The following is a 12,581-nucleotide window of genomic DNA, read 5'->3' on the forward strand; positions in this document are numbered from 1 at the left end:
TGCACTCAGAGCATACTGAAATCTCAGGCAAAGGGGCTTTAGAAAGCTGTGTCAATTCTGTTTGGCAAGGTCCTAAGTCCTCTTCTCTCCTGGCAATACTTGGGAGCCTGTGGTTCATGACTGCCCCCTGCAGGCGGGATGGGAACACCCGCTTCGTGGTGGCAGAAAGGGAACGAAATTGAATATGGAAGGGTGCTGTGTGCACCCCAAGCGAACCTGCCCGGCTTCTCCGTGCCTGGCCTGCAGACCTCACACGGCACAGTGAGGTCCTGCCTGCCACCTCGCAGGCCAACTCCGTCAACGGTCACTAAACTAATCACCTGGACCATGGCTGCCAATCCCACTGTGAGAGGGTTCTTGGAAGGAAGGACTATGCTCTACTAGGAAAGATACACACCCTCATGCCAGGTAATTGTATGTGCCAGTCTGATACTGAGCCCTTCATACAGGCTCCCCTGAATTTCTTCAGAGCTCTGTAAAGATGGTTTGGTGATCTCCCCTGACTCAGGAAAACTTCTAGAGAGCCAGTTTTATAATGAATCGTGCGTTAATTCCAATTCATCACAGTGGCTGAGGAGAAGAGATGGGTGAAGCCATTTCAGGGTAAGTTGGCAGTCTTTTTCTCCTGTCCTTGCTCTCGGTGGCAGTGAGCAGTGACCCCATTACCTTATACTGATCTGGGCGGTACGTGGTGGTCGTGGGCCCGATGAGCGTGGTGTCGGATGGAATGCCATTGGGTCCTGGCTGGCCGATGTCGCCCTGAGTTTAGCGAGAAAGCACGCAGGATAAATTAAAAGCAGGGTATAAAACTAGACAAATGACACAGCTATTTTAACTGTGCGTATCTCTGCATGGATAGCTATTCTGTGTTGCACTAATCATAAAGGCATTGAACGTTCTCCGACTCGTTTAGCACTGATGGCCACGTTGTGCAGAGAAGGCAGGGGCCTGACTACGCTGAAGTCATCTTGATATGATGATTGATGCACAAGGAAACTATCGGGTCAGGGTCTGGATATGGGTGCGGAGGACGGATTTCAGGAATTCCTACACCAGTTCCCAGCCACAGGGGGCTTTCATACAATTAAAAACAGTGTCTCAAATCAACTTATCCTCAAGATTTCTCCCTTTACCTTTTCGCCCTTTTCTCCATAGAAACCAAGTCCTCTGTTGCCCTGCAAAGACAAACAGCTTGCGTGAGTTTTTAAAGACCCACAATCACAGTGAAATAAAACTATGTTTTTAGAAAAAGAACCTCACTACCTACCTATGCACAACAGCACTGAGATACAGCACTGAGCAACAGTACCAAGCAACAGCACTGACCAACAGGTGACTGTGCTGTGCAGCAGCATGATATGGTACTTAACTGCACTGACCATAAGCACTCAGCAATGGCACTGAACAACCACGAACTGGCTTTGGGAGCCAGGAGACCCCATCAGGCCCTCTGATTGAGGCTCTAGTGGGTTGGGGTGAGAGTGACCGTATCCTCTGACCTTGCCCTTATCACATTCCTGCCAGGGTGGTGTGCAGGAGCATTGCTTTGGACTTGGAACTTCAGACTTCAGAACATCTTCTACATGGGAAGACCCAATTCCCCTTCTCATCTCGGGAAAGCCACTCTAATGTCATGCAAGTATCTACCTTCTTGAGGTGGTTTTAGGGAATCAATCAAGTGTCATGAGCTAGGCAATTCTTTCTCCCCACAGCCATTCACACTTTTTTCCTAGGAGGCAAAGCCAGGCCCTGTGTCTTGTCTAGGATTTATTTAGCTGCTCCACGAGGCAGGAAGTACTGGCCAGCCCAGCCCAGCCCAGCCCAGCCCAGCCCAGCCCAGCTTAGCCTGGCCCAGCCCAGCTCAGCTCAGCTCAGCCCAGCCGGCTGCCAGAGCTCAGTAATGTGAGCAGTTCCCGCCCTTATGTGTGTCAGACCACGGCCACACAGCTGCGCCTCTTCCCCAGGTCTCGGCGTTCCCACAGGGTCAGGCGGGTTCCTCCCCCCATCTTTCTCTCTGCAGCACACTTTTATTTCATGAAAATAAAAATAAAGCTTTTAACTGATTTTTGCTGTTCCTTCTTTCCCACCTGGCTGGAGGCTGACATCAAAGCATGGAGGGTGGCCTGCCTGGATTGGAAGCCCATTGGCACCCTTAGGGCCCTCTCTGCCTCGCCAGGTCACCAGGAAGTGGCTTGGCCTCGGATGTGGGCTGTTTGCATCCGCAGTGGCTGATGGAGATCTGAGCTGGGTCTCTCCATGCTTCCTTGGCCTAGCTGTTCTGCTGGCTTCCATCCCCTTTGGCTTGGGGCCCTTCCCACCCTGCTCAAGGCTGCGGGGCACCCAGACAGAGGCGGAGGCGGGGGGGGGGAGAGGGGAGTACAGCAGCCTCGTGGGCTCCAGCCAGATGCCTATTGGAGGGGACAGGAGCCTGGGACGCAGGGGGTGGGCAGTCGCTGTGGTGGCGGGGTGCGGGGGTTGGGGGGGTTGGGTCAGAAAAATAGGGCTTGGTGTGGGGCGGGCGTGGGAACAGGCAGGCAGGAAAGGCCGCATCTGGATGGGGGCAGGGATGGCTCTCAGATCTTCCCCACTGCACCTCAGGGGTTCTGACACAGGCCGAGTTCTGATCAGATACGTTCCTCATCAACATCATGCAGTTTGGATCACTCCCAGCTTTCCCAGGTCATAATGAGCCCTGGTTTTGTTCTCGAAGGCTCTAAACTAACTACTAATCAGGCTTCTTCCAAACGGGATAGTCACCTTAAGATGGAAACAGTCTGTCTCTAGGCTGGGCTCTGCCACAGATGAAGGCTCGCCCCGAGACACGTCCTGATAGTCACGTGCTCCCCAACTCTGAAAACACTCAGGGTGATTCCGCATGGCCACAAGACCATGCTAATTCATTCTTTGTGTGTTTGTGTGTGGGCATTGGGCTTGAACTCAGGGCCTGGGCACTGTCCTTTTTTGCTCAGGCTGGCACTCTACCACTTGAGATATAGCTAGCTTCACTTCAGGCTTTTTAGTAGTTAATTGGAGATACATCTCATGGGCTTTCCTTGCCCAGGCTGGCTTTGAACTGTGATCCTGAGGTCTCTGCCTGAGTAGCTAGGTGTGTGAGCCACCATTGCCTGGCCCACATGCTAATGGGTTCTCAAACTATTGAATATCTCAACTCATGGCATGGCCAGGTACTCTGAATACACCATAGGCTCTGTCTTCAAAGTCAGGTCTTGTAAGAACCTGCAGGATGGTTCTCATCATGATCTAGATAATGAACAACTGTCTGTGGACAGACAGACAGAAAGACAGACAGAGAGACACACACACCCTCTCTCCTATCCCCACATTCCCACAACTTACTGGCTGTCCTTTTGGTCCAGGGGGTCCAGGTGGTCCCTGTAGAAACACAAAACCACTATGAGCTGTTTTGTTTATCCCTGGACCCAGATGACATCTGAGAGCAGGCCCTGGGAAGGCCATGCTCTGTCCACTTGGAACATCAGGCAGTGGACTTGGAGGTCTCCCCTGCGTCTCAGTGGGTCATTCCTCAGAGAGGGAGAGAGGGGCGAGTCACTGTGTTTTGGAATTTGTCACTGTCTGTGCACAGCTGCTCTTGGCTTGCTTTTGTGTGTTTGGACTGTTGGCCTTGTGTGTCTGTCCTGACTCCTCTGTGTGTCCCAGGCTGGGACAGCAGTGTGGGCCAGCAAATGCACACCATCGGAATGAATCTGCAGGCCGGAATGGCAAGCCAAGGGTCTATCTGCAAAGGCTACTGTGTCCTTCTGATGCAGTCAGCCTTGGCGCCCCTCTGAGGACATTTAGTGCACTGCAAGCTGTGTAAGCATAGTGGATGCCTGGGTGAGCACAAATGGGGCTGTCCTGGCACGGATGAGAATTGGAAGCTATTGTGTGTGTGTGTGTGTGTGTGCGCGCGCATGTGCGTGTGCGTGTGTGTGTGTGCGCGCGCGCGTGTGCGTGTGTGTGTGTGTGTGTGTATGTGTATGGGGGCTTGAACTCAGGGCCTAGCACTATCTCTGAGCTTTTTTGCTCAAAGGCGGTACTCTACCACATGACCCATGAGCTACAGCCCCACTTCTGTTTTTTTTTTTTTCTGGTTAATTGGAGACTAGAGTCGCACAGACTTTCTTGGTCTGAGTTGGCTTTGAATCTTGATCTCCAGATCTCAACCTCCTTAGTAACTGGGATTAGAGATGTGAGCCATAAGCACCTGACTTGAACTATGTTTAAGGAGGAAAAAAAAAAGCTCAAATCGCACCATCTGTGTGCTTGAGTAAGCCAGCAGCCACGCTCTGCGAAGGAGTACAGAATGTCTTGTCTTACCCTGCCTGGCTCATCCCATCTGGCGGAATCTTCCTCGGACAGTGAGGCTGCTTACAAGAATGATTTTCCTTGCAGCAGGCAAACAGGCTTGGCAAGAGCAAAAACCTCTTACTGTGATTGATGATTGCAGCTGAGAAGCTGTGCCTGCCTCCCCAGTGGTTAGGAAGACCATCTTCCCAAATACCCTGGCCTCATTTTCTCCCACGGTGTCAGGAAATGGCCACCACGGATTCTCTCCACATCCTGTCTGAGCCTTGGGAACAGACTTCCATGAGAGAGTCTCTCACCTGGAGCCCCAGACTCTGTGCCATAGAAGGCTATTTGTATCACTGCTAAGAAATGTGCAGAATAAGCCTCTGAAGGAAGACTTCTCTTGGAGGCTGGGCATCCTCTAGCCCTCTGCCCTCCATCACTGGATTGGCAGAAGGGGTCTCTGAGATCTCCACTCCAGGTGGCACGGGAATCACATTGCAATGGATGCCCTGGCCTTGGCCCAGGTAGGGTGTACCTGCTATTAAAGGTGAGTCAGGAGGAACCTGTTTCCCTCTTGCGACCATGGGACTTGGGTCTGCTTTGCTAGCACCAGGGCAGGGGTGGGGCCCAGAGAGCTTAGGATGACAGGAGTGCCAAGGCCAGGACCCAACACACACGTAACCTGGTGTGCATTGAGCGGCTGACCACAGAGTTTTGAGTCCTTGTTCTTGGGTCTTAAACACAAAACAAATGCAAGGAAAGGCCTGTTGTGTCTCCAGGGGCATCATCCCCCTTGCCCTGGCCGTTGGCCGAGTGGCAGCGATGGCGTGGGTGGCTCACGGCAGGCACGGTACTTACCGGTCTTCCTGGAGCTCCAACTGGACCCATGGGTCCAACAGGCCCGGGGCGGCCAGGAGGCCCCTGTGGAGAGGTGAAGAGCAGGTTCTGAGCACAGTGTACTGGCATTCAAAGCTCTGCTTGGAATATTCCAACATAACACAACTTACCTGGAAGCCAACCAGCCCAGGCTCTCCGGTCTCGCCCTGGGTGAGAAGATAGTCATTAGAGGAGTCATGGCTTTCCAGCAACTTTAGATTAAGTTCTATCTTAGTTGTATTTTGTGCTTCAGTTCTGTTTTGTTTTGGAAGATGTGGTGGCTCCATACAGGTGGGGCGTGGCATGTGGAATGGCTTTCGCTTCAAGGATGGGGAATATGGCAAGGGGAATCCCTCCCGTCACTTAGATAGAAAACATCCCAAATGGAAATAAGTTGATTTTTAGACTAATGCACAATTCTGGGTTATTCCATTAGTCTGTGAATTCTTTTGGTGTATTCATTCTTTTTGTTTGTTGAGGCATTGGCCTTGAACTCATCCTCCTCCTAGTCTCCCTTCCAATGGCTGGGATTACAGGATCTCCACCCCCAGCGTGGATTCATCTGCACACTCGGAGTTCACTTCCCAGTCAATGTGGTGGAGGAGTGACACAGCGTCACCCAGCTCTGTCTCCCTCCCACAGCCAACGCACCCTGTACTTGCCCCGATCCTCTTCAGACAAGGCGTACGGTTCACCTTTCTGCCCTTTGGGTCCTTGGGGCCCCTAGATCAGCAAATGCATCGTGGTGAAAAGAGACAGGTGTCCATTAGCATTCAGCACAGCTGTGGTCATTTGGAGGATCAAGTATTGGGGTTTGCAGGCCCCCGGTGCCTGTAACACCCCCATCCCCTTCATGCTCATACTCACGGGGGACCCGGGGAAGCCCCCAGAGCCGGAGGGTCCCTGTGGACCTGCGTCGCCCCTGGTCCCGTTGCAGCCGTCATAGCCGGGCCTTCCCCTGGGCCCGCCTTGCCCTGGATGCCCCTGAGAAAGGGAGAGAGCGTAAGGCTTCCGGCCTGCACACAGGCTTCTAGCTCACACATAACTGTGAGCACATCCCCACGGGCTAAACCCCCACGGGCTTCACCACGGAAAGGCGTCCTGGGCATCCCCTGCCCCTCTGCAGGGCACCTCTCTTTCTGTAGATGCAGGGAAGGCTAGGTCTTCACAGTCTACAAGAGCCTGCTGCTTCTTCGGAACAACAGGACAACTTTCCCATCATGCATCTGAATTTCAGCTTGCCAATGCCCTTAGAAATAAAGTCACCAGAACCCCTCCGAGGTGGCCCTTCGGACTGGACATCAGGAAACCGCGTCCTACGTGCCCTGCTCAGGATGGCCCAGGTTTGCTTTTGTTTAAAGTGTACCATCAAGTTCTTTATCATGCCTGATGTTGGCCTCCCTTTCTAGAACTGAACTGTGTCATTTGAAATCGCATGTCATCCAGATCTTAGCTTGGGACTGTGTTTCAAAGACACATTTAAATTACATCAATCTCTTACTGCGTAACATCTAATTATACATGTTTCAGTTCATTACAACTCTAGGTAAGCCTTTACTACACGTTATACAACTTCTGAATGGCTAAAATGATGAAGGTCACTCAAAATCAAAATTCAAAGGTGACATTTAAGTTAATTTGCACTGTTGCAGTTCTGTGGTTAGAGAGACTGTCTTCAAGCAGCACCACGATTCTACAGGCACAGTGTTACCTGCTCACCTCTCTCACTGAGACAACCTTCTCACTAACTTGTAAGCTACCTGCTTCAGGGATTTAATGAGCATATAGTAGAAAAAAAGGACTGAAAACATGAGACAGATTAATTTCCCTTTCTTTGGTCTTATACCACTCAATTTCTTTCCTGTTTTGATAAATGTTATTTTATATGGTCAGAGGCACATAGGCATGTACCTTTGTGTTCCTCTCCTAAGAGTACCATCAATCTTAACTTGGACTTGCAAAGGCTCAAAACAAAATCTTGGGATTCCAAGACAATCTAAAGAGTTTAAAAAAAAAGTGGCTTCAAAGTGGGTGATGTCTTAGGCTATGGTGGGAAAATACTCTCACTGTTTATCCCGGGGAGTACATGGATTCTTCTCCTGCCTCTTTCTCAATCTCCTGACGTATGTATGTGACTGGCAGTTCCTTTGTCTCTCTGGTGGACCCAGAGACTACTTGAGCTCACCACGGAGGAGACACTGACTACCTAGATCTCTTTTGTTCTGCTTCCTTCTACTCTCACAAAGTCTCCTTGAGTGGGGGGCTGATGGCCTGAAGGGAAAGCATGCATTCTGTGACAGTGGCTGGCTGGTTCCCGTCCTCCTCTTCCCTGGTTGCAGCCCTGCTGATGTGGCTGGGGAGTGTTCCTTCCTTGTGTGTGTGCATGCGCATACGTGCATGCACTTGTTCGCATGTGTGCACATGAATGGTTGTTCATGCCCATACATGTGCACAGACAAGTTTAGGCATGCGTATCTATGTGTGCACGCATGTGTGTGCAAGGCTGGGTGCATCGTGTGTGGCTGCAGGGAGGATGCTCATACAGGTTAAGTGCACATCTGTGTCTCTGTGTGAGGCTCTCACAGCAGATGTCTTGGAATCTCAGCAGCAGACGGAGGGAAGCACTTCAGGATGTGTGATAAACACATGCATCCCGGAGGTCAGAGCTGGCCAGGAAGCCAGTCCTGGGAAATCTGCTCATGGCTGCTTGTGGAGAAGGCTGTGAGTCAGGCTCTTTTGTTTATTTATTTTTATGCCACAAGAAGTAAACTAGGTTATAAAAACACATTTTATTGCGTTTGAGATTTTTCTCATGGACAAATGGTGGCTTTGGCTGTGCTCATTTGATGTGTGGTCACTAGAGGGAATCCACGGCGATGCACGCATGCTTTGTTCTGTTCATGTTCTTGTCTGACCGCTTTTATGTTTAAGTTGCTCAGTGGTTCCAAGGGAATCTCAAGGCTGGCTCTGTATGGAGCACATGCATCTTGGTCACGCTCTGGTTTCTTATTACAAAACATGGTGCAGTTTTAACCAAGTCACCCTACTTCTGAAGCCATGCCCATAAACATGTTTACAAAGGAAACAATGTATCCAAGGTTTGACTACATTGGGGGGGCATATTCAAAGAGAGCCCTACATTTTATGTTATAAACAAAGGCGTTCTCATCTAGCACGTTTCTTTACATCATAAATGCATAAACTCAGAATGCACGCAGTATCTCAGTGCTCCAAACATAAACACTTACGGGAATTCCATCGGCCCCTGGGAACCCGGACACGCCTCTGGCCCCCTGTGGAGAAGAAGAACCAATCAAGCCATGCCTGGACACCCAGCCCCTCCCTCCCGAGACAGAGGGCTGTCACAAGCCAGAACACCTACCACGTCTCCTTTAGGTCCAGTCGTCCCAGGAGCTCCACGCTCACCCTTGTCACCTTTGCGACCTTGAAGTCCAGGGAATCCTTGGAGCCCTGGTGGCCCGCTGAACCCCTGGGGGCCCACGGGTCCTGGCTGGCCCTGTGGGAACAGCATACACTCAGTTTCACAATGAGAAGCAACACATACTGAGGTGTACACGGATTCCGTCATGTGGAAACAACACTTTTTATTTTCCACGAGCTGTAATGTCCAGAGAACACTATGTAAACACCATCTTCTCTTGTGGCTGTGAGAGAAGGCTTTCAGACTAAAGAAAGGAGGCACAGAGTTGAAGGGAGAAATATTACATATAAGAAAATAGGACCTAAATGATCTCTTTCTCTTCCTCTTCTCCCTTCTTCTTCTTCTTCCTCCTTTTCCTTCTTGTGCCAGAACTAGGGCTTGAACTCAAGGCCTGTGTTCTCACTTGGCTTGTTCATTCAAGGCTGGGGCTCTACTGTTTGAGCCACAGATCCACTTCTGGATTTTTGGTGGTTCATTGGAGGTAAGAGTTTCTGTGATTTGTCTGCCCTGGCAGGCTTCCAACTCAATCCTCAGACCTCAGCCTCCTGAGTAGCTAGGGTGTGAGCCACCGGTGCCATGCTTACTTGGCTTCTTTTTTTTAAAGTCTTTTTGTTAAAATAGTTCCAAGTGTTTATATAACCTTATCTCTATTTTTCTCAATATAATGTGCATAGCAGGTGAACAAAATGTGGAATATCCATGCAACGGAAGATTAACGTTATTCAGCTGTATAATGGAAATCCTGACATTGTCCACAACATGGATGAAACTGGAAGATGTGAGCTTATGAAGTAAGCTTGTTACTAAGGAGCCCAATACTTTAATCCAATCATGACATCCCACCAAGTCCACAGAGACAGGAAGTAGATGACGGAGGCCTGGGGAAACAGGGGAATGCTTATGGCATTCAGAGATTCTGTTTGGGAAGATAGAAGATTCTGGAAGGATGATGGTGACAGCTGCACCCAGGCCTACCACAATGTATTCTTGGCCCCCAAATAGTATGCTGAAAACAGCCAAAAGAGTTAATTACAAACAAATTAACTTACCACATGGGAGATTGATTAAAAGATTAAAAAGTGACGGTGGAGTCTATCCTTTCTACTTAGGTTACAGCTACATCCCAGTGTTTCCCACAGAGCAACTGAAGACCCTGAGTCTTGTTACCTGAACAGGCTTACTGTGGCCTAGTCATGCAGAACCTGTGTCTTTTGAATCAATTTCCTTTCATATTTCCATCCCAACCATGCCTGGGATGGAGGGAGGAGGGAAGGGATAGAGTTTGGGGATGGAGGGAGAAGGGAGGGGATGGGGGTAAGATGTGGTGAGATGCCCCTAAGCCCTGGCATGTGGTGTGAGGCCTCACTCCCCACCTGCATAGCCATCCTTAGCGGCCAGGTGTGGGCATGCAGGAACTCGGGTAATTCCATGGCCCACCCCCGAGCTCAGGCTGGCACACTCACCAGGGCCTTCTGGGGAGCTCTCTGGGACTCTGTGTGGGGTGGTGTCTGAGTATTAGGCCTGTGGCCTCCCCCCTCTCCCCCAGCTAGCCTCCCAGGTCCCAGGGAGCCAGCGGGGCACCGCGGGAGGCGTGGGCACCTCAGGTCTTCCGTGTGAGCCTGAGGCAGTTCCCATGCGCTCCTCCCTGGGAGGACCATTGTGGTGGGTGATGGAGAGCGGACTGTGGTCACGGAATCTCCTCCCAGCTCATTTGTGTCTAAAGCTCAGCAGTTTTATGAGCCTCCGCTTGTAAACTGGAGGAACCAAACATGTTTTGATTCTGACTTTTATGGACCTTTCCCAGTTGCGCTCATCTCCGTTTTGTTTGTGGCTGCGCTGGTGCATCTGCTTCCTGAGATTCTGCATTGTGCCCCAGGCCTCCGACGGCCCTCAGCAGAGGCTGCTGCCTGCCGGGATGCCAGGAAACTTCCAAGGGGGACACAGTGTTCCTCTCTGGGAAGAGGCTGGCTGGGCCCCACCAGCCTCACAGCGGGAAGGGAGGAAAGGGATCATCTCTGCCACCCACAGGAGCACGTGGAGATGCCAGGTTCTTCCCTCGCAGGCCCTTGATCCCTCCATGGGAAGGTGACTAAGCATGCTGGGTATCCGTTCCCCTTCCATGCCCTGAGGCCTGCCCGCCACCTCCTTCTCTGGGCCCAGAAGTTTGACTTATTCTTTCCCTTTCTCAGGCTGTTTCCACCTTTGCATTTCTTTATTAAGTGAAATCTGCGGAGTGTAAAACTCATCTCAAAGCACCACTCAGTGGCTTTTAGTACATTCCTGGTATCTACCCTTGTCAACTTCCAAAACATTCTCACGGCCTCAAAAAAAGTTGTGAGGCCAACTAAGCAGCCTCCCCCCGTCCTTCCAAACCTGCCTCTGCTTCCCTCCCGCTGGAACACCTACTCTAGAGGTAAGTAAAATCATGACCTGTGACCTTTTGTGGCTGGCTTTGTTCACTTAACATAAAGGTCTTGAGATCATCCAAGTTGTAGCAGGTATTGCTGCTTTTTTATGGTCAAATAATATTCCACTGTATGAACATACCACTGCTTGTCAATTCATCCATTAGGGGACATGTGAGGGGTTTCTGTCTTCTAGCTATTAACAGTCATGATATATACAAATATCCGTGTGGGAGCCTGCTTTCAGTTCTCTCAGGTATGTGTCTGGGAGTGGAGGTGTTAAACCCTATGGAACTATCAGTGGCTGCATCATTTTACAAGTCCACAAGCAAGGATGTTGAAAAGGCTCGGATTTCTCTATGCCCTCACCAGCACTTGTGATTTTCCACTTGGGGTGGGGAGAACATCCCTATCCTTGCTGCTGTCAAGACGGCCTCACTTCTCAACAGTTCTTCCCGAGCCTCTGACGGAAAGGAACATTCCACAGAATCCGGTCTTCTTCCTCTATGAGGAAGGGCCGGGGCCTGGGGAGGATGAGGACCGACGCTGAGGCAGGCGAGTCTGGGCTTTCCCCAGGATATCCTGCCCTCAGGCAGCCGGTGTGTGTGTGATGGACAGCTGGGAGGGGCGGGTGGGGCAGGATGCTGCCGTGTGCCATGCTGCAGTATCACCAACGTCATCCTCTGCTGAAAAGTCCCACGTGGAAAACTCACCCCCACCTTGTCTTTTCCCTCTGCAGTAAGTGATGTTATAAAATAGAAATCAGCCAGGCACTGGTGGCTCACACCTGTCATCCTACCTACTCAGGAGGTGGAGATCTGAGGATCGAGGTTCAAAGCCAGCCCGGGCAGGAAAGTCTATGAGACTCTTATTTCCAATAAACTACCAAAAAAAAAAAAAAAGCTAGAAGTGGTAGCATGCTAGCCTTGAACAAAAGAAGCTCTGGGGTAGTGCTCAGGCCCTGAGTTGAAACACCAAGACACACACACACACACACACACATACAATTATCCTGGTCTACTTTGGGGGTCTTTGAATAAACCTCACAGCTCCTAAATTCCCAATGTCCCTACTGACATTCCTGCAGCATCCCTGAGCTGAGTGCCCGGCAGTTTCTTCCGGCAGCTGACCCTGGCTTACCAGCCGGCAGCATCCATTCCCAGAATTGTGGCCGCACAGGGTGGCCAGGCATTCCAGTGGAGAGGAGCCGGCCATAACGGGGCCTTGCAGAGGGGCGGCCTGTCACCTGGGGCCACAGGCCTAATGGGGACCAAGTTGGGTTCGCTGCAGTACACTGGAAATGCACAGGCCTCTACTCAGGAGGCAGAGATCAGGATTGCAGTTTGAGGCCATCAAGGACCAATCTAGAAGACTCTATGGCAACAAAACAGATGAGCATGGTGGTACCTGCCTGTCATTCCAGTTATGTGGAAGGTATCGGTAGGAGCACTGTGGGTTGAGCCAGCCATGGGCAAAAATAGGTGAGAGACCAGCCGGGTGCTGGTGGCTCACGCCTGTAATCCCAGCTACTCAGGAGGCTGAGATCT

General features: G+C 50.9%; 1 protein-coding gene across 1 annotated transcript in view; it reads right to left on the reverse strand.

Moving 5' to 3' along the window:
• Col4a2 (collagen, type IV, alpha 2) overlaps positions 1 to 12,581 on the reverse strand; it is a 142,854-nt gene that overhangs the window by 38,845 nt on the left and 91,428 nt on the right. The window contains exons 5-13 of the mRNA XM_013022861.1: positions 8,570 to 8,704; positions 8,436 to 8,480; positions 6,055 to 6,171; positions 5,839 to 5,910; positions 5,319 to 5,354; positions 5,170 to 5,232; positions 3,358 to 3,393; positions 1,134 to 1,175; positions 667 to 759 (exon numbers count right to left, since the gene is read on the reverse strand). Coding sequence (XP_012878315.1) covers positions 667 to 759; positions 1,134 to 1,175; positions 3,358 to 3,393; positions 5,170 to 5,232; positions 5,319 to 5,354; positions 5,839 to 5,910; positions 6,055 to 6,171; positions 8,436 to 8,480; positions 8,570 to 8,704 — 639 coding nt within the window. The remainder of the gene's footprint in view (positions 1 to 666; positions 760 to 1,133; positions 1,176 to 3,357; positions 3,394 to 5,169; positions 5,233 to 5,318; positions 5,355 to 5,838; positions 5,911 to 6,054; positions 6,172 to 8,435; positions 8,481 to 8,569; positions 8,705 to 12,581) is intronic.

This window comes from Dipodomys ordii, unplaced genomic scaffold (assembly GCF_000151885.1).
Source record: "Dipodomys ordii isolate 6190 unplaced genomic scaffold, Dord_2.0 Scaffold64, whole genome shotgun sequence".
In the NCBI taxonomy this organism is placed as follows: Eukaryota; Metazoa; Chordata; class Mammalia; order Rodentia; family Heteromyidae; genus Dipodomys; species Dipodomys ordii.